The sequence below is a fragment of the Astatotilapia calliptera genome, chromosome 15, assembly GCF_964374335.1.
Source record: "Astatotilapia calliptera chromosome 15, fAstCal68.1, whole genome shotgun sequence".
Taxonomy (NCBI): domain Eukaryota; kingdom Metazoa; phylum Chordata; class Actinopteri; order Cichliformes; family Cichlidae; genus Astatotilapia; species Astatotilapia calliptera.
The window spans coordinates 13,100,135-13,122,403 of NC_137436.1; the positions used below are offsets into that span (position 1 = coordinate 13,100,135).

The 22,269-nt window shown below is 39.2% G+C and overlaps 1 protein-coding gene across 2 annotated transcripts in view; it reads left to right on the forward strand.

Annotated features, from left to right (window-relative positions):
* fndc1 (fibronectin type III domain containing 1) overlaps positions 1-22,269 on the forward strand; it is a 40,087-nt gene that overhangs the window by 16,913 nt on the left and 905 nt on the right. Inside the window, exons 10-21 of one of the 2 annotated variants that reach the window (XM_026142269.2) lie at positions 263-2,926; positions 3,040-3,155; positions 5,898-6,009; positions 7,113-7,457; positions 8,149-8,223; positions 9,169-9,327; positions 12,985-13,221; positions 16,115-16,223; positions 19,396-19,475; positions 19,770-19,799; positions 20,296-20,457; positions 21,031-21,153. In XM_026142269.2, coding sequence (XP_025998054.2) covers positions 263-2,926; positions 3,040-3,155; positions 5,898-6,009; positions 7,113-7,457; positions 8,149-8,223; positions 9,169-9,327; positions 12,985-13,221; positions 16,115-16,223; positions 19,396-19,475; positions 19,770-19,799; positions 20,296-20,457; positions 21,031-21,153 — 4,212 coding nt within the window. The remainder of the gene's footprint in view (positions 1-262; positions 2,927-3,039; positions 3,156-5,897; positions 6,010-7,112; positions 7,458-8,148; positions 8,224-9,168; positions 9,328-12,984; positions 13,222-16,114; positions 16,224-19,395; positions 19,476-19,769; positions 19,800-20,295; positions 20,458-21,030; positions 21,154-22,269) is intronic. The other variant, XM_026142275.2, reaches the window with a different exon arrangement.

A 22,269-nucleotide genomic window follows, 5' to 3' on the forward strand; every position in this document is an offset into this window, starting at 1 on the left:
TGGTCCAAGTCAGATTGTGCTTTTTGGGTAACAGGTTGCCTTCCACTAGGCAGTTGAATATGGTTGACCTCTGGGTATCTTGCAATTTCATGCAATCATTTGCTGAAAGCAAAAAAAGATGTACCGCCTAGTTCCTAGTTGCAAGGACGTTGCTGTCCTTTTTCCTCCTGTTGTGATTGAGCTATTAGGCATATGTGTGCATTTGAGCTTGAGACTTGCACATTCTAAATTTTCATTGTCATTGTTATTTTTTGTCTCCTAGCAGGCAGCAGTGCTGCCTCAGCATTTTCAAAAAGCAAGGACAGCCGCAGGACTGGCCACACGCCTTCCAAACAAGATACCGACCATGATGACATCCAGTCAACAGAAGTGCCAGAAATACCAACCATACAAAAGCAGCCACTCCCTGCTGCACCTGTCAACAGGCGTTTTCGTCCACTTTCCCAGACACGCTCCTATCACAGCATCTTCTCTTCCGTCAGGGGGTCAATCAGGAGAGCAGGAAACAGAGGCTCTAACAGAAGAAGGGCTAAGAATGATGAGGAACAGGAAGAGGAAGAGGAAAAGGAAAACAAAGTACCCACAACACCACCTCCAGTAGAAGAGACTACAACAATGGAATTTGTACCAGAGCCTAAAGATAATGATGTTTCCCCTGAAACTGAGGATGAAGATGAATATGATGAAGAGCCTCTGACTACTAAAACCCCCTCCCTCAAAGTTTTAACACCTTCTCCAACTAAACCTGCATTTAATCGACTTAATCCACCAAGAAGAAGGCCATTTAAGATTAGGGTCCATCAAAAAGCAGGATCCAAGGATGCATCCACTGATTCATCTTCATCCTCATCTTCCGCATCATCTTCTTCTTCTTCTGCTTCATCATCATCATCATCCTCTTCTGCTTCATCATCTTCTTCTTCTAATTCTAATTCCCCCACCTCCACTTCTTCTTCTACCTCTTTGGATTCCTCCTCATCTTCCTCATCATCCCCTTCTACGACCTCACTGTCCTCTCCCTCACAAGAATCTGCAGCAAGCAGAAAGGACTATGTAGCTCTCACATATCCAGAGTCGAAAAACACCTTTGAAAAGTCCAGCATAACACATGCAAAACCCTCCACATCACTTGCAAAAGTGAACAGTTCACAGCAGACACACGTTACACCTGTAGGTAGAGGTTCCACTTCAGCAGGACGCGCCAGTGGCACTGGTTTTGGTTCTAGATATGGTTTAGGCCGAAGATACCCTGGGAGCTTGTTAAGAGGGAATTCTACCCGAATGTTGAATGGTTACAAACCTGCTGTCAACTCACAGTCGAGTTCTCCAAGAAGAACTCAGAGTCAAGTAACTTCAAGCATACATAGTTCAGCAACGTCACAGGCCACTTTACCGGAAAACACTCAAAACCACGAAAAGTCAAGCACTCTCAATCCATCAACATCAAAGTCAAAATCAGGAGGGACTTCCAATGGTGAAGATGTCTTGGAGTCCCATAATTCTGACAAGTCACGTTCTACTTTAGAATCTAGGTCTCATGGCTCGACATCTTTGCAAGTGACAAATCCATCCACTTCACAAAGAAATGCGAACCACCCTTCCACTGCAAATACATCAGGATTATCTCAAAGAACTTCACAAAGAGAATCTCACAGTTCTGCAAGATCACATGACACACACAACTCACAGAGTTCTCACACATCATCTGAGGGAGACACATCAAATGTGGAAGGAAATGATGACACTAACTACAAAAACACAGAAAGAGAATTAACTAAAGTTGAGGACTCTGCTTTAACTACTAGAACACAACCGACAGAGAAGCCAATGAAGAAGGACAAGGAAAAAGATGAAGGAACTAAAGAAAAACCCCCAGTTTCCGCAGGTACCAGAGTCAGGCCTTCATTTGCTGAAAGATACCCTTGGCTAGCTAGTCGTTACCCAGGAAAAGTCATTTCAAGTGCAAGGATAGCATCTCCAAGACAGGATAGTAGAGTTCCTTTGACCAGGATGTCATCTTCTGTTGGGGCTGGCAGACCGGTTTTGAGGGGGACAACTACCAGGGTCTCAGGGGCTACAGGTGCTGCTGGAGTGCCCTCAGTACAGGAAACCAGTGAAGATCCAAGTGCTTCTTCTACTCGTGACTCACTAAAGAATGGTTTTGGAGCCAGTTCGGTTAAGCCATCACTGATCAATCAAAATGTAGGCTCTGGCGGCACTAGAAACCCAGCTACCTCATCTTCATCATCTTCCTCTTCACCATCCATCTCTTCAAGTCCTGATCATCATCATCACTCCTTAAGTGGGCACAGAGACTCTGGTGAGCCAAGCCATAGAGAACTTACAAATGACAAACATAGCAATGAGGATTATCTCAGTGAGAAGAATGGGGAAAATGATAAAGTTGCCGATCCTATAGAAGCTCAAGAGAAGCCAGCAGAGTCTGATAAAAATGCAGAAGACAATGCAAGTGTGGATACAGGAGAAAGTTCATCCAGGACCAGACCTGGCACTTCCTCTGGAGTCCCTCTAACTAATCGTCGACCTGGTGTAGGGGTGAATGGAAGGGTACGCTCTCCTCTCTTACCAAACAGGCAGTTTGGTGGGTCTAGGCTTCCCCTAAGAGTACAACCAGCACAAAACTCTAGACTGGGCTCTTCAACATCTGACTCTACCTCATCATCATCTGATTCAGCTTCTTCCTCAAATTTACCCCAACCAGTACTGACCTCAGAGAGTGACATTAGCAGTGACACTACGGTGACAAGGACAGGGGGATTGATTGGAGGCAACTCCCACTCTACATTAACCTCATCATCCTCATCTTCATCTCGAGATAGCTTTAGGAACAATGGGAGTAGGCCTCGCTATTCCATCAGAGGGAAACAAAATAATGGCAGAGGAATCAAACCTAGCAATGGAAATGGTAACGTTAATTCCTATATGCAATTATGTGAAGTTTTTGACGTCAGTTTAACTCACAAATGTTTTAAATAATTTTATAACATCATGCCTCTGCTTATGTTCTGTACCTGTCAGGTAAAAATGGACGACCCAATCTGACAGCAACAGATGATAAAGAGTCCTCTTCCTCTCACGGAGCCAGCAAGGCCACTGGTCAAAGGTTTATCACTGGACCAGATGGAACAAAATGGGTAACTATATTTAATACACTAACCTTAGTTTTACCTGTTCCTGACTCTTTGAGCTGAAGTATGTCCAATATGATACTTGTTGTTACAGTTTAGAGACCAGGACAGATCATCAGAAGGAACTGAACATAATTTATTGATATACAGAATTCACTTATGCTATTTGGTGATTAGACTCTGAGTCTGCAAGGTAGAATGAAAGATGATCATGGTATTAAGAATGGAGGCTGATTGGTTTGAAGGAGGCAGGATGAAAGATGATTGGACTACAGCAATGAAGTCAGCATGTAATGAATAGAATAGCAGCCAAACACTTGGGGAAACCAGACAACTGAGTGAATACAAATCCTCCTTATTAAACTTACACAAAAGCTTAATTTATAACAGTCAACAAATAAAAATGTAAAAAGTAAAGAGTTAAGAAGAAACACATTTTACCTATGAAGGTTTTAAGTAGTGATGTTCCTAGAGGCTAATTTGATAGCCATTTGATGGAGGGAAAAAAATCAGACTAGTCAACTAGTCTAAAAGACACAAAAAAGGCCTCAGATAACATTTGAAACTGAGCATACTTTAAATAGACAACTATTACGTTCCTTGCTAATCAAATAATGTTATACAATAAGTACTGTTGAAATGTTCAGCACTTTATATTGGGTAGCACATGCACACAGTGTCAGATTAGTATGACTAATGTTAGTGCTGCTTGTAGCAGAAGCTCTGGTTTCTTAAGTGGGAGCATCCACATGTTGGTGCAGCCTGTGGTTACACATTGGTTGGTTATATTTATTTTTTTACATCAAAATATAGGAGATCTACATCTCAATGTCAATCATTAACAACTTCTGTTTATGGAGAGAGTGGGAGGGTGGGGTGTAGCCATCAGTTAGTGCTGTAAATTCTTTCAGCCAGTAACTGCCATTACCGAAATTAATAAAATAAGAATATTGCATGCAACCGACTAGTATTTCTGGTGCTGACTAGCAAGGGCAGCGACTTTCAAACATTTAATCGATTAGTCATCAATAGCCTTAGTAATGAGTCTTGACTTGTTTGTCCACCAGAGGCCATTCTGCAACTTCCCTGTGGCCCGATCAAAAGTTTAAGATCACTTGAAAAATGGCAAAAAATCACATTTTGCATGGTTTGATCTTAACAAGATTCCAAGTAGAGCTCTGACCTGCAACAAGAAGAAATGGGAGTGAGACTAAACATTTTTTGTGCGTGCAATTTATTGAGAACAATAAAATTAAACTGAAACCAACTGTTTTAGAGCTGATCAAAAGTTTAAGACCACACCTCCACAAAACACGTAACCCCCCCCCCCCCCCCCCCAAAAAACAGAAATCCAAGTTCCATACATGAACTCAGGAATGAGTAGCTCCACCGTTATTGTTGATCACTTCAAAAATTTGTTGCAGCATGCTTGATGCAAGGGTTTCCATGAGGTGAGTGGGAACATTTCTCAAAGTGGTAAAGACGGATGCACGAAAGGCATCTACTGTCTGGAACGGTTGTCCTTTTTTGTAAACTTCCCTTGCCATCCATCCCTAAAGGTTCTTAATTGGATTTAGATCAGGGGGACATGCAGGATGGTCCAAAAGAGTGAATTCTCCTGGAAGAATTCCCTTGTCCTGCGGGCATTGTGTACTGTAGCGTTGTCCTGTTGAAAAACCCAGTCATTACCACACAGACGAGGGCCCTCAGTCATGAGGAGTGCTCTCTGCAACATCTGGACATAGTCAGCAGCTGTTTGACGCCCCTGCACCTTCTGAAGCTCTGTTGTTCCACTGAAGGAAAAAGCACCCCAGACCATTATGGCACCCCCTCCACTGTGGCGTATAGAAAACATCTCAGGTGGGATCTGCTTGTTGTGCCAGTAATGTTGGAAACCAACAGGACCATCAAGGTTACATTTTTTCTCATCAGAGGTTAAAACTTTCTTTGACCTTTCAATGTCCTATGTTTGGTGCTCTCTTGCAAAGTTCAAATGATCAGTTCTGTGGCGTTCAAGAAGACAAGGCCTTTGAAGACATCCCACCTCAGCAGTGAGGATGCGCTCCGAGAGACCCTACCTGACAGAAAATGTGTCAGTTTTAGTTTATTGTTTTCAATAAATTGCATGCTTTAAAAAAATGTTTTGTCTCACTCCCATTTCTTCTTGTTGCATCTTGAAGCTCTACTTGAAACCTTGTTAAGATCCAACCATGCAAAATATGATTTTTTTTGCCATTTTTCTTTTGACTGGGACTATATTTTTGTTAAAAATAAAAAATAAAGCTATTAATTTAGACTAAAAACTGGAAACAGAGTGGTGGTTAGACTCGAGGAGTTTACCCACCCATTTACGCAAAATGTTCTGGGACTGAACAATGAAAGTACAATATGTTTGTTGTTCAGAAGTGAGATGAGATGTAACATAAGCTGTGTCTGTGGTTAGAATTCGTCACCTTTGTACTTTGTACTTCGGCTGATATTAGTTTTACTCTCAGAAAAAAAAGTAACAGAGCTAATTGTTCAAAAAGCTGTCTTTCAAAGTAACAAATGTGGAAAGTTATTCACCTCTTTAAAAAGTCTTCAAAATTCCACAAGTCAGATGTTCCCACTTAAACTGTTTACTGTATGTCTATGTTTATGAGAACCCGTTTTGAATAGGACTATGACTTTCCTAAGCATCACAGTCAGGATGAAGCGTACTCCTCACATGAGGCTCCATCAATTTTGCAAACATGTTTCTTTCTTTAGGTGGTAGATTTGGAGCAGGGGATACTTATGAACGGGGATGGAAGAGTTCTCCAGGACTCCCAGGGCAAACCCAAAAGAGTGGTCCTCGGAGAGGATGGACGCACTATTTTTGGTGAAATACTTAAGCCATTTTTATCTTAACATCTACAGCTTGGACAATGTATTTAAAAAGTGCAGTGAGTCCATTATTGGCTAGATACAGACACAACTTTTGTATGTTTGCCTCTGTACACTGCCACAGTGAATTTTAAATCAAACAATCAAGATGCGATTGCATTACAGTCTTCCAGGTTTAATCCTTTGGGCTTCATAAATATTTTGCAATAATAAAATCATAAAATCTTTATGTACTGAACTAGAGTTTGCAGCCAAAAGCTTCATGGTTTCCATTTTTAGTGACCATTCTGCTGGATCAGTCTCAGAATCATTAGTGAACATCTGTTGATCAGTCTACATTACACCTTAGGAGCAAAACAGGATGTTTTGGCGCAGATTTCAGGAATTATAGCCAGTTTTATACACAGCCCCCTATTTTATCAGCTCAACTGACTGACAAGAAGTTTCATAACCAGATGAGGCCTGTCATGTACAGTATGACATGACAAATGAAGCAAACATAATGTCTGAAGTTCATCCAAAGTTGATTTTGTATTTTAGAGTTTTTCTCTGTAATTTTAAATATAAAGCCACAAGAGACAACAGTTATAAGCAATAGAGTATAGGGTTATAGGAGTATCCAAATAAAGAAGAGTACTTAACGGATCATAAATTATTTGGCATGTAACTATGTCAAAAACACTTTTAATCAGGCAGGCGTACCAATGTTGAGGTCTACAGTCAGAGATGCATCTGTCAGATTATTATTTATTTGTTTGTTTATTTATTGGTATTACTATTGCAGAGGCAGAACTACAAGAGCTGTATTGTTGTGGACTTGACTGCTTAATGAAATATCAGCTGAAAGTGCTTTAGAAACTTTGACCATTGTCAGCTGTCTGGATGCAGGTTAAAAACAAAACAGCTGTAGAAAAGCATTCTTTCACACCTGCTATTTTTTAATATTTCACAGTTATCACAAGCTTAATCTTTTTTTTTTGCGTTACAAAAGAAACTCTGGTATTTTGCACCTTTATGCATTTTAGTGCAAATCTGGTTTGTATTGAAGACACAGGCATTAATATTCAGCTTCATTTCTACCCAATCACACATCGCCAGATCACATGGGTAGTCCTCTGGTAAGCCAGGACGGTATTGCGCTGTTTGGCCATGGGAGAGATAGTCAACCTGTGATCAATCCAAAAGACAAGGTCCTCATGGTTGGAGGGAAACGTGTACTTGGATTGGATCGGCCTCGCCCCAGGACCTCCACCACCACCACCACCACTACTACCACCATGGCTCCTACTACCACACCTGAACCCACCACCACTGACTGGACCACAGAGGAGTTTACCACTGGATTTCCATACCCAACCTGTCCACCTGGGACCTTTTCCAAAACAGATGAATATGGTTATCCCATTCTGGACTCAGATGGAATCTTGGACTGCTATCCAGAAGGTATGTTTTTAACTGAAAATTCATATGCTGCAGACATTGTCATAAAATGCTCATCAAAACAGAAATATGTACAGCAGGAATAGTAGAATATACTCCAGTTCACCTACGTACACTATTGTTTACTTAATAGCTTTTCCACAGAGCTGAAGTCAAGTTCAGAGCCAGAATGTTCACATAAAAAACTATGACTTCACTAAATCTCTCAGTTGTATTATTTGTCATGACCATCTAGCCCAAGGCCAACAGTGCTTCCCGTTTGCAGCCACAGATCCCACTATAACCCTTTAAATGTGTATATAAACGTGTGATCGGGTCAGTTTGTGTGTCTGGATGTATAAGTGCCTGTGAGTGTCTATGTGAGACCACAGAAACCACATGGACATCTGGAGGCTAACTATAGCCAGAGTCCTGCTGGTTTAAACACACTATGAAACCATCAGTTGTGCATTGCATTAATGTTATTACACAAACAAAATCAAAGAAACAGACTTAGACAAATGCATAAACACAAAAAAGTAAATTATATAGATGCATACAGAGTAATTTGAAAATATTCAAGCTATACCAACAACACTATACTAGACGATCAAATTTGCAGATTATAACATTATAAGCTAAAATAAAATGCACTTCGAAATGTGTCTGCAGTCATGTGATATTGATGCTATAGCTTGTTCTACTTCTCTGACAGAGGACTCCTCAGGAATGGAAATGGACTTCATGCTTACAATGACCAGGGTGCCTGATGCTTTAGTTCTTAAGAAAGGTATTGGCTGAGTTTGGCTTCGGACCATCATAGCGCCACTGGGCTGGGACCAACTAAACTGCACTGTATGCTCACTGTTTGTTGTCTGTTACGCTGCACTGTTTGTTTATTGTCTGTTTATTTGTCAGTGCATCTGTTTGCAGGCTATTCCCATCTCTTCCCTTTTCCTTGCTGTGTCCTTCTTTGTTTCTCATTTTGCTTGTTTTGGTCACGGTTCATTGCTTGGATTTAGGATATTTTCCATTACACGCTGTATTTAATCACTTTTCTTCCTGGATACACACTGCATGTAAACTGACTTGCTGAAGAGAATGCAATGCACTTGCATTGAATTCAATGTTTTAACATTCTTTTGTAATGTAATAGCTGAACTCAAGCTCGAGCTGCAGAGGTTGGTTGCTGTTAGCAGTTGCACTTTCTTATTTTATTACAGTAAATTTTGAGATCTAAAGGAATCAGTTGCATGTGACATTCTTAGGTTTGCTACAAAGGTCACAGTAAGTGTTGCAGTATTTTCTTAGCATTTCCCTGCCGTGCCTCATAGCTGGTTGCATGTGTGTGGACCATGATGTAATGCTAAGGTCCACTGGTGCAGCGCAGGAAAAAAATATGTGATGAAAGAAGAAGCCCACTGAATCCCGCCACATTGGTTTGCTTTGGAGACTTTTGAAACAGTTGTTGTCTTCAAGTCTCTCTCCCCACCCCCCCCCCACCCCCATCCCCCTCCTCTACTTCCCACATGGAAAATATGGGTAGCAAAAGTACAGCTTTGGGTGTTGGGTCACACATCTGCCCTCAATTAATTAAATCTGACATTCTCATTACACAGATCATGGCAACTCTTACAAAGGATTAATGAAACACAGCAGCAGATTATTAAACTAGGATATAAATAACATAAATCTATTTGGATCAAAACCTCACCGACACATGTGCTTTTGCTAGATGAGCTTGTTGTCCAGACCACCCCGCCACCAACCACCACCACCACTACTACCACCACCACCACCACCACAGAGATCACGATGCCAAAGGTGCACATCAGACCCATCAACAAAGGCCCTTCAAACGAGTTTGACCTGAGTGGGAAGAAGAGGTTCACAGGTACTTAAAGTCTTTTTTGTATATCTTCTTACAAATCCATGCTTGTACATACTCGTGCCTTAATGCGATCTATGCAGTTTCACAACATGCCACTCTTCAATGGCAAATATTACTACAATGTAAAAAGAAAAAAGTGTGTGATATGACTGCTTTTATGAGGAAGGATCACACAGTGTGATGAGACTGAAACTGGACACTTCATAGTGTCGTTCAGGTCATGTTTTTCAGGTCATTGTTGGAATTTGCAGAGCCACAGCTATAACAGTTCTTATCATCAAAAAGAAAAAAAACCTCCACAGACCTGCTCATTACTAAAGAACAGAGATAAAGTAGATAATTAGATAACATAAGGAGGCATTTGGAAGCCTGTATTTCTATTTTAAAACCAGGTGTTTTAGGAGTTAGCATAGACTCAAAACAGCGCTATGATGAGACTGAATATTTGACTGATATTTCTCCAGAAACATGAGATGTTTAAGTAGGTAATGGTTTGTCAGCACCATGTTTACAATTGTTTTCTGGTGCTCCAAGTGGCCACAGAAAATATATAAAAATACAATATATAGGCAAAAGTATTGTCTTAATCTTTGAATTTGTGTGTTGCCAGTCCTGTTACAACAGATGTGTAAAGTACAGGGTCATGCAGTCTCCCTTTACAAACATTTGTGAAAAAATAGGTTGTTCTAACAAACTCAAATCAAGTGATGTGCTGTAATAGGATGCCACTATAGGCTCCTATAGGTGGCAGTACTTTTGTCCAATAGTATAAATCTACATATAACAAAAAATCTTTATGTACTGAACTAGAGTTTGCAGCCAAAAGCTTCATGGTTTCCATTTTTAGTGACCATTCTGCTGGATCAGTCTCAGAATCATTAGTGAACATCTGTTGATCAGTCTACATTACACCTTAGGAGCAAAACAGGATGTTTTGGCGCAGATTTCCACTCACTACACTAAAATATAGACATAATATGTTAGTTCAAAGACTTAAATTACTTTAGCTTCTCCCATATTTTAAGTTTAATATTACAGATTTCTATATGCATGATATACCCTTTAGTTAAACAAGCATTTACACTGCACTCTCTTTTTCTCCCACTTCCTCCAATTAGCTGTGAGTATATCTTTATTTGGGTTACTGTGAGTTTAGTCAAGAGACAGCTCAATTTCTTATTCATATGGATGGAGGTCTTACCCTGCTGTAAATAATAACCGGAGCTCTGTTTTATTTTGTAGAGGAGTAATACATTTTGGACCTTGATTTTGGTTTTCGTATCAATAAATAAATGCACGACCTTCTCAGGTTGCACGTTGACAACGTGCCACAAAAAAGAAAATATACAACCACACCTTAATTGGATCATAATAACTACGTTCAGGAAGGACATTTTATTCAGGGTCTTTAGACTTCATCCTTAACTATGGCCCCTACTGTCTTTTAACTGTTCTTGCGTGCTTTCTTTGGCCTCTCATACCCCGTCACCTCATATGGTTTCACAAACAGACTGAAATGTTCTCTCAACAGAAATAAAAGCAACATCTATGTTACTATTCCAAACACTACGTAATGTTAAAGGTCCTTTTAATAGGTGCCTTTTTGTAATAGCATGTAGACTCTAGCCACAGGCTTTAAAAATAAATTACAGCATTTCAAGAACATGATCAATAACTTCTTTTAACTGTGGATGTTTTCATGGTGAACATACGGAGAGTTTGAAAACAGACTGTTCTGTAATTAGTGCAAGACAGACTTCATAAAGTGAGAGCTGTTAAGTAGGATGACTAATGATAGTCAAAATTATTGCAATATTCAAACTACAAAAGCATCAGTTCCTTCGTGTCAATAAGGATTTCTGCTTCGCTGTGGACTCCAGATACGCCTAAACATCTGCAGAGCAACAGAAGATGTTGTACAAGAGTTTGTAAAGACTGAGTTTGTAGTTTTCCTCATGGCGCGTCTATTGACTTTGTGGAAAAAATACTGGGAGTGCACCTTTAAAGTAGAGTTGTGGCAGCATGAAGCTGTTGTAAAAGTTTTGTAGTCACTGTGGCCAATGAGAGTCAAGGTTTATCTATTCTGCTTGTGAATGAGCTCAGAGCACAATTAGCTTCTATATAAGACATAAATAAAAGCTTTACTTTAACTTACTGACAGATTTAATGCAACATGTCATTATCATTTAGAATGATCTTTTCAAGAAGCATTGTGAAGGGAGAGATTTATTGCTGTGTTTTTATCAGTCATGTCAAGCCACAGTGAAACGATAGCACAGCTTCTCTCTCGGTACACGACGACTGTCCTGCGACTACACACCTCACATAGCCATCTGAAAGCTATTACTTTCCTGAGTCCAAAATGGAAATCATAAAAGTTAAGGCTGCTGACCTCAGCAGAGAAGGAAGAGTCTTTTGGCTCAATGTGGAGACTTCCTCTTTCCTATTTATTAGTTTAATATATCTTAGGTCCTCTTTAGCAGCCTGCCAGTTTACTGATATGCGTTTCATCAACCATCCAACATTGACTTCCCCTTCCTGTCCTTGCCCATGCTTGGTTTGTTTTGCATTAATCTGGCAAAAGCAGACATGGGACAAAAAGTATTAACTAATCATTTTCAGCAGTTGTGTGAATATGCGTTGGACTTACTTCCAGATGGATGGAATTTGCCGCATTGGGCAAGAAAATGAGCATCAGGATATTTGGACTATTAGAATGCAAATTTATGCCTTACTAGACTAATATTACAGCTGACATTATATGAACTTTCCTCATACTGTTTCCCAGTGACTTTTGATACACATCAGACTTACACACGCCAGTTTTTGCCTGTGTGATTTTGGATTTGTTTGGGGGTTTTTTTGGGTTTTTTAACAAGCAGAAGAAGTCTCTGTAGGGAAGTGCTTTAAGCAGTGAAAAATGAAAAATGAACACATGAGGAAAGTAAAACATTTGGATCATCCACAAGCACGGGCCTCCACAGATCCTAGACATGTGGACACAGCCTTACAAGCACCCTATAGGCACATAAATCTGCTCACTGCGGTGGCAGATGATGTATTTCAGCGTATGAATGCAGAGAACAAAAGCCATATGACCACATATCGAAGGCTTTACCAGCCGAAACCCACGCAGTTTAACTGTCTGAGGGTTGATGAGTTGATACTGACATGTGCTAGACTTTCGGCATTCAAAGAGGGCCAGTCATCTGGGGAGGTGGGAGCGAGGCCAGACTTCAGTGGTTCCCTCCAAATCCCAGTTTGACTAGGAATTTTGTGATACTTGAAGTATTCACAGCTGTAGGTTCAGCTCTCCTTTCCAGAATCACTGAAAACAAGTAAAATTTTAAATGGAAAGGACAGGGAAGGGACAGTCAGATGAGCATGTGGCTAGAATCTGACTTCCTTATTACAACTCAGAAAAGAGAATTATAGTTTTCACCGCATTTGTAGAGGGAAAATAATAAATCAAAATTGGGTAACCAGAAAAAGTACTAGAATCTTGTCATGTCTTTTATTGTGTGCATTTACAATAAATATTTTAAAAATTACCAACGTTATATGTTTTTTTTTCCAAATTTTCTATATTAAGAAGATATCTTCCTCAAATTTATGTTATTAAAATAAGTAACCTAATCCTACATTTATTCTTTCCATCAGCTCCATACGTAAACTACATCCAGAAGGACCCGGGAGCACCTTGCTCTTTAACAGAGGCTCTGGAGTACCTTCAGGTTGACATCCTGGAAAACTTAATGAAAAATGACAGCCTGGCAACCAATCACAACCAGCCTCCCAAAAACAAGCCTCATAACTTCACTGTGGTCGCTATGGAAGGCTGCCACTCCTTTATCATCCTAGACTGGGCCCGCCCTCTCAAGGATGATATGGTGTCAGGTAAGAAATGTCATTAATCAAGATGGTTCTGTTATTTTACAGTGACTATGCATCGGTAGTTTTGTTTTGTTGGCTTTTATACATATTTTATCAGAGACATTTCCACGTTTTGTTTTTTTTAAATTAAACGTGGTGGAGCAGAGGGGACCCCCGTGGGGGCCACATGGGAAAAACCTAACTATGAGATATTTGTTTGAAAATTCAGCAAGTTCTAAAATTTTTATTGTGAACAAATCTCCCAACTTACTACTAACGAACTAACAAAATGCAGTGTTAATGACAGTCATAAATATGTTTAAATGTATTGAATGACAAAAGTAAAGACCAGTGTCTGTGTTTTAAATTCACCTTTGCACTGCATGTGATTACATTATTTGAGCGTTATTATAAAATGTTACTAAAGAAATGAAATGAAACTAAAGCTTTGAAAACAGGAAAGCTGTAGCTGATTTAAATTTGGTCAATGTTACCCTAAAGGTCGTCACGTCTCAATAGGTTTCAGTGCAGTTGAAACATTTTCCGGCAGATCGTTCAATGTGTGCAGAAATCACACATAAGCTCTTCACTTTTAAACTGACCTCAGTTTTGTGCGCAAGATCATCGCCCGTGACGACCAAGTACTTTTAAGCAGTTGAAAAGTCAGCTGAAGAGACAGACCAGGAGCTTGCTGTTGATTTTGTTTGACAGTTTGTCCCCCAAAGTGAGAATTTTAGTGAGGACTTCTACTGTTCAGTATTGAGGCATCTGATGGGAGAACTTTCAACAACAACAACCGGAGCTGTGGTGCACTCCAGAGTTTGATTGTGTGGCAGATTAGAGCACACTGTGAATACAGCTGTTTTTGGCAACAAAAACTACCCGGACCACTAATTAGATCAATCAAATCAGTCAAATTCCAGCAAAGTATTGCTGTGTTTACATTTTTCTGTGACATCCACACCTGTTTAATACATAGTCTGTTTCATCATATTCTCATCTGTTGTGGTTCACCAGATACCTTGAACATGTTATCAGCCTCCCTCCAGACTCACATTTTAGAACTCAGTCCAGCAGCTTATTGGGAATAAATTGTGAAAGCGCAGACGGCGTAGAACACTTGGAATAGTGTTCCTAAACTCCCACCGCTTCTCAGAGAAAACCAGAATTCATCTGACCTTGAAATTGACACATGGAAAAAGGGAAAAGAGAGGAGAGTGGAGATAACGGCCTTCTGTATGCGCTATCAGAGGTAGCAATCTGGCCAGCAAGAGAAGCAGTATGTTTTCTTTGGCAGGCAACCACAGACTCATGGTCATGCAGTGCACAGGTTCATCATCTGATGTGTATAACAGATAGGTCTGTGCTGTCACTAGTCTTTTCTTTCCTTGGATTCTTACCCACTGTTCTTGGTTACTTAAAGTTTTATTAGACTTTTGTGCCTTATCTGTCTGTGCTTTTTTGGCATCAGTGATTACTATTTCTCCCATTTAAACTGTCCTAAATAATAACTTCAGATATCTACTTTTTTCTTGCCCACAAATCTTATTATAGAAATGAAAAAAAGGAAGAATCGATCGCAATAAGAAGGATTTTCCATGTGCACAAAATCTGATGTAGTTTCTTCTTTAGTATTTTGTTGACCTCCATTGTTGTCACAATTTCCTGTGTTTCCTTTCCTTTCCTTTCCTAATGGTCTAGGCTACTATATATTACTCTAGATATACAATATACATTAACTGGCATATATATATGCGGGATTAGTTCACACATCCAGAGCTAATCACAAAGGACTGTTTTTGTAATTAGGGGGTGTTTGCACAACCATGCATTACGACTTGCGGGTCATGGCTTTTTTTAATAACTATTGCATGGAAACAGCTGTTAGCATCTGGTTTTGTGAGTTTTCACCTGTACCCAACTTCTGGTTCCATTTACTCTGATGCATTGAGGGCATTTTCTTTGAAGGCTTTAGACAAAACATACACTTTATTCACTGAATACTTTAATTGTTGCTTTTGGCTTAAAGAACTACCTTCAAGAGACACAATTTATACCCATAGTAGGAGAAATTGCCCTCTATAGATTACACAGACAGACAGCAAAAGCAAGGATACTACTCTATCAAACCTCGATTTAACTATGCAAAAGGAATGAGGAATAAAAACTCAACAGAAGAAAAACAAAGTAGCTAGTATTTCCCTTCTCATCTGTCAGCAGCCAGCTGTGTTGGTCCAGCGCCAGTAAAAACAGAAAGTCCTGCTCAAAAGTCCAATAGAAACAGTCGGTAGTTTGACGTGCAGCTGAACTGGTCTCCATAGTTTTAAAGTGAGCGATCGAGGGCTGTGTGACCTCAGGTATTCACCGGATTCTGAGGATTTGTCTGTGTGTCTGAGAAGAAGAAGAAAGCAGACAGAGAGGAAGGCAGGCTGGAAGACAGTCGGTATGAGCAACAGAAAATGCAGAACTGCAGATTTTCTTTATAGTGTTTGAGACCACCTACTCCCACAAAGGAATAGTTTGACATGAACTGTAAATATGAAGCTGCCACCAGCCACTAGGAGGCTTAACCTCATCACCGCAAGGTTGGCTGGGCTGCCAGTGGAGACTTGAGGAACTTATTGCACGCTGCCAAGAACTTCTGGTATATGGCCCTTATTTTTACACCTTGGTTTTGAACTGTGTCAGGTTGGCTCTTTCCATATGTTTCAGTCTTTGTGCTGTGCTATGGTAACCAAATTCTGGTGGCCAAAAAAAGAAAACAAAAAGGATGTAGGTCTATTTCTCAAGATATCAAACGTTTCCTGTTATGCTGACCCTCAAATTGATATAAACATAAAAATTCTACATCTGCTTTAGAGATTTTCATTTTAATGACTAAGGAGACCTGCAATTAATTTTGTGTTATTCTCTGCAGGCTACATGGTCCAGAGTGCCTCATACGATGACATCCTCAACAATAGGTGGTCCTCTAAAGCTGCCACTGGGACACACCTGGCTGTGGAAAATCTCAAGCCCAACTCTAGGTAACATATTTTATTGTGTATGTTTACAGTATGTTAATGTTCTCTAGATGCATTTGCACGTACAATGTGTGAACATCCAAAATACTTTCCAGCTGGAGCAGTGTACAAGATCATCTCCCATGTGGGAGTCATAAAAACAAAAGAAGCTTATTTTACAAACAAAGACTTGCTTAGCTCCATGAATCTTTTACCTTGACCTCTGCGTGACCAAATATGCATGTTGCCTGTGTGTTCTGTGTGATTGCATGTAGATGTTTTTGTTTTGTTTTGTTTGGAACATGGCTGACTGTGATCAAATTAGTTTTATATTATTCAAAGCATGTACATTTTATGCAGTAGTGGCAGGAAAAGTCTTTAAAGTGGAAAACCAGCAGTTTGGTTAAGAAACAGATATGAATCTTTTTTTGTGACGTGCAGTAAAACTCAGATGAGACCCGAGAAAATTCAGCGGAACATAAATACAGCACATATTATCTGACACTTGCACAGAGATACAGCCATCTCAGTCTGTTTCAGTTATTAGAGCATGTTTCCACAGCCGTGTGTTACGAGACATGGGTTATGGCTGTCAAAATAAATGCATGGAAACATGAACCCAAGACAGAAAGAGAGTCTTGGATTCCTTTGTTGTTCACCTGTGCTTTTAGGGGTTTCTGCTAAAAGAATTTACGATACTCTAAATGGTGCAGTAACTTATACCTAGTTGCAGTAATTTAAAAATAGATTAATTTTTTCGAAATCGATACACAAAGTTTATGTGTTATTTAGTCAGTTGGTGCATTTAGGCCATCCAGATAATCTTCAGCAGTTCTCAATAAATTTAGTGATTAAGTACTGGCAAGTGCAAGAAGACACAAAAGTGAAACTACTTTATATCCTTTAGCAAAAACAACATGTGTGAACCATGCATAGTTCAAATGAATGCTATTAATGGACACTAAAGGCTTTTATATAGTATATTGCACAGTCTAAAGCAAGAGTCTTTTTAGGTTTGTGAACTGTCAAAAAAACAGATGAACACAAAAAGCTTTCCAAAAGTATGCAAAGGGTTTTTATTCCCGCCAACCAGTTTATATCCAGGATCACGGAATGGTTTATGGGATAGTGTTGGCATTTCCCATGCTGGAGGCTCCTTCATGGTTTCCAGAACTACTGAGCAAATTTGTATTGCATTGACTAACAGCATAACTGCATATAAGTGAAACTTATCCTTTTTTTTGCATCCACAAGTTTCCCTCTTTCTATCAGTGAGTCATGTGGTGGGTAATACTTTATAATAACTACACAAGCATTAATAAGTTATTAGTGAAGACCTCAGATGGGTTATGCATGAATTTTACAATAAATATTTCTATGTTGCGTATTGCTTTGTGCTCTTCCTGTTGTGTCATTTATAACAGCTTTGTAAGGCATAAATAGGTTCACTTTAGAAAAACTCGTAACTCCTTTAATAGACCATGAATTACAATATTAGATAAGTATTAAAAAACCTCAATTAACATTCTCACAAATAACTGATATCTTAATCATTACATGTATAAATGTATATCTATGTACTCTGTTAATTACTAAGACTTTTTAAATTATTTCATAAACCATTACAGCTCCTAAAAAGCTATTTTTTACTTGATGTAATACTTAAAAGTGCTGAATCCATCATTTGTAAAGTATAAAATGCTGACATTAGTCCCTTTATATGAGCTTATTTAGCAAGAACCTTTTATGTCTGTGTTTATAAATGACATATTACAGAGAAGTAATGCTTTATAAAGGATGACTTGAGTATTTCCTAATACCTTACTAACCCTTAATAGTGTGCTTTGTTTTAAAGTATTGCCATATAGTGCATACATAACATATATATTCTACTTCCATTGTATATAAGGTTTTTTTAAATGTAAAACTGGCTTTCGTCAAACAAAAGTCTAGCAGTTTTCACTCTAAATAGCTAATGAATACCTGAACTTGTAAAAATGGAAATCTGCAACCATTTAACAACATGTAGTAATTCATTTAAAGCCTTTTTATGCATAGAAATTGACAATTTTCTAATTTCCCTACTTCTGGTTTTCTAAGCATCTATTTCTCCTGCTGTATGTAAGAGAAGTTTACAGAATACAAATTGGTTGTGAATTTCTTACATATGTGAATATTTTTGAAACAGTTTAAAATTGGCTTTTGTGGGTTCATCTTGTGGTTCAGCTGTCATTTATTATGAAAAGCATATTATGAGGCCAGGCCAGATTTGGCTTGAAAAGGTACAACATGTGCAGTTGCCACATAGAATTTCTTTTTGAATGAAGATCTCTGCATTGAAAGTTTCAAATAGCAAGCAACTTTGGTCCTTGATACTGTATTTATTTTCACAATGTCCTTTTTTTCCTACCCACTCAGATTTCTTCTCATCTTTCTTCTTCCATGACGTCATCTCTCTATAGCTGCATTGCTTTCTTCTCTCCCTCTCCCGTGACATAATTTGGTGAGCCTCTTCATATGGCCGTGGTGATTGGATCCAGGCTTCATGGCTGTATGTGTTGAAAGTTTTTAGACTTGAAATTGACAGATGACGAACTTACTGTGTGTGACCTTGCACAGTATACGAAAGCTCACGCGCACACATCATGCACAGTGGAAAAATTTGCAGTCTCTCAGTGTTGTCACTGCTGTTTTTTTTCAAATGTGACAGGACTTTATAATTCCTCAACCACCTGGAGATGAAATGAGATCACTGTTTGGCTTTGTTTTGCACTCTGGCAAGAAAGCATCTAGTAACGCTTTTGGGTGACAAATTTCTCTTTTGATTAGAGTCTCTCTCGCTTTCTTTACTTTTCCACATCCTTCCTTTTTGTTGTCATTCATTCTTCTACTTTCCTCTCAGCTGTTAACCTTTGCTTTTATAGATGTGTCTTTTTCCTCTCAACAATCCCTTTTGCCTCACCTCAGTCCTGCTCTCCTTTTCCCTTGAACGTGAGAGCCTTTTTATTGTGCTGCGCTCACTTTGGATTCATACAAGCATAAATCGGGCTACTCTTAAATCTTAAAGAATGTCAAGTGATCTGCTGCGATCGTTATCATTTTCCTATTTTTAACCAGTAACAACAAACAGGTGGAGTGGCACGTTAAATGCTAAAACTTTTATTAAAGCTATACTTTGTGCTCTGTTGTCATTCAGGTACTACTTCAGGGTGCAAGCGAAGAATGTGTTTGGTGTGGGACCATTCAGCGAAACGCTCTCCTATGTTACTGAATCAGGTTGTATTCTGTCATCACCTGCAACTGTAAACTTTGAGATACCCTAATGATTAAAGTTCAGACTGACTCTACATTTTCTTTCCTTACTGTACAAAAATAGAAGAATAATTCTCGCGGTTATATTCAGCGCACAATATTCACACAGAGAGTCGCCCTTGAAGAGAAGCCGACTTGCACATGTACACTGCATTACACGGTCTATTGGTTTTTCTTTCCCATCATCAGGTGAATGCATTAAACTTGATATGCAGTCTTTTTCGCCCCTGGTGTTTACTTTCTTTTTTGTTTTTTCAGATGACCCTCTCCTCATTGAAAGACCACCTGGTAGGTCTGCACACTAACAACACATTTCCAACTTAGAGACAAGTTATACTGAAAAATAATGAAAAGTTACAGTAATTTAGGATGGATTTTCTCTTCCAAAGCTTTCCTTATAATAGTAACATAGCTAATGTTGAACTTCTGTGATAATTAACTGGATATTGTGTTCACTATTTTCTAGTGTGTGACAGTTGCGTTTGTCTATTGTTATCCTTTGTATTTATGTTTATAACAATATGACCCCAGGAGTGATCTGGCCACAAGTGATTTTTCATAACAATGATATTTTGACTTGGTTAAAAGGCAATAATGATGATAAGTAAAACATTTAAATGCTTCTGTGTGTAGGCAAAACATATATTCATCACTTGATGAATTCCTGAATAATATAACACTTGACATATAAAAAAAAAGAAACCAAAAGGTAAAAATATCAAAGAACATTTTAGGTAGAAATGCAACTTAATGCTCTTCTTCCTCTATTCCTTAATGCAATCAGGAGGCGAGCCAATCTGGATTCCCTTTTCTTTCAAGTTCAACCCAGTCCACAGCAGCTGTAAGGGCAGCCAATATGTCAAGCGGACATGGTACAGGAAGTTTGTGGGTGTGGTTCTGTGCAATTCCCTACGATACAAGATCTTCATGGGAGACAGTCTAAGAGGTAAATATATTTCTGATGCTTAAAAATCTGAAATAAAGACTGTTTCTATGGAGGAAGAGGTGTGGCAGTCACCACCGACTAAAGTGTGATCACACAACCAATGATAAAGGCTATTAGGATGCAAAGCACATAGCCACAGACCTGGAGTTATAATTGGTAATTACTGTTCTTTGCTAAACCTTTTCTTTTTGGCTACCTGCTTACCTGCTATAAGAAAGATGACAGTGGGAAGGAAAACCTCCCTTTTAACAGAAGAAAGAAACCTGCCAGGCCCTTCATGAGCCTGGTCCAAAAGGAAAGTTTAAACCTAATCTCAAAAGTAGAGAATGTTTCTTTCTCCCAAACTGGGACCTGGTTCCAAAAAAGAGGAGCCTTAAAGCTGAGGGCTCTGCCTCTCATTCTGTTTTCAGAAACAGGTCTGAAAGAAAAGTGCTCTATTCAGGTAAAACGCTTCTATAGTTTGCCTGGCTCTGCCATTATTATTACACCATTTGGCAAGATTTATTATGAATTGCCTCCCACCATAGCAATGGGAAATGTTATAATAAAGATACCTCTCCCTTTTACCCACAGACCCATTTTACAGTATAGGAGATACATTTGGCCAGGGAGAGGACCACTGCCAGTTTGTGGACTCCTACAGGGATGGAAGGACAGGCCCAGCCTACTTGTCAAATAATCTGCCCACAGCACAAGGTAAATAAAAACAGACTGTGCATATTGTTTTAAATTTGCAGCCTGCACTGTTAGCCCTTACTTATCATTTGTTTCTATGCCGTCTGCCTTTCTGGCTCTGTAAAGGGCCAGCTGGTTGATTTATACCCATGCAACATATAAAGATGCAGAATGTTGTTTGCATGAATGCTCGTTAAAGTGATTTTTGTGTTGTGTTTTAGCCCAAATTTCACATGCTTTTCATTACCCCAATTTTTCTAATTAAACCATAAGTTCTTAGATTAAAGTCATGAATTGCTGGTAGTTATTAGTTTCGGGTCATTTTGGTACACCATGAAAATGCTTAAAACTTGCTCCATATAAGCAGTTGACTATATTTATGGTAAGTATGCAATCTTCTAAGGGTATTTTCTTATATGCCAGGCATTTTAGCATTGTGGCATCAGGCGAATGTACGATTAGGAGTGTGGTGTGTGTGTGTGTGTGTGTGTGTGTGTGTGTGTGTGTGTGTGTGTGTGTGTGTGTGTGTGTGTGTGTGTGTGTGTGTGTGTGTGTGAGAAAGAGAGAGAGAGAAAGAGAGAGAGAGAGATGTGGTGCTGAGCAACCACACAGATGTGTATCAAACCCACCCCGTATTATATATACAGCTGTGATTGACCTGGCAAGGGAAAGACCAGTTGGGAATATGTATGAATGGGAGGGAGGCCAGTCACATTGTGCTGGAGCAAATGAAACAGGTCTCAGATTTGTCTAATTCCCACATTAATGGCAGTTATCTCTGAAAGTTTTACAATGTAAGAAATGATCAAATTCACAACCTCCGGGGTAGCAGCTTCTCTGTGCTGCGGTGCTGTCCTTTTCTATCAAACATTACTGAAACAAGAGTAAATAGTGCATTTGTTGTGGACTATTTCTATTACTATTGTGGAAGCAGTACCTTTGCATCAGAACAGGGTATGTAGGATTGCCTAAAACACCATATCTATTATGCTCAAAGAATATGCCACTCTGCGCCACAATGAGAGTGTCTCTGATGCGTTCACAAAACTGCAGTTCCATAAAAATAGATGCATTTGATAAATTCTCAAATAGTGTTATTGTTTTCAAATTCCATTAGAAACCAACTTACATGTCATT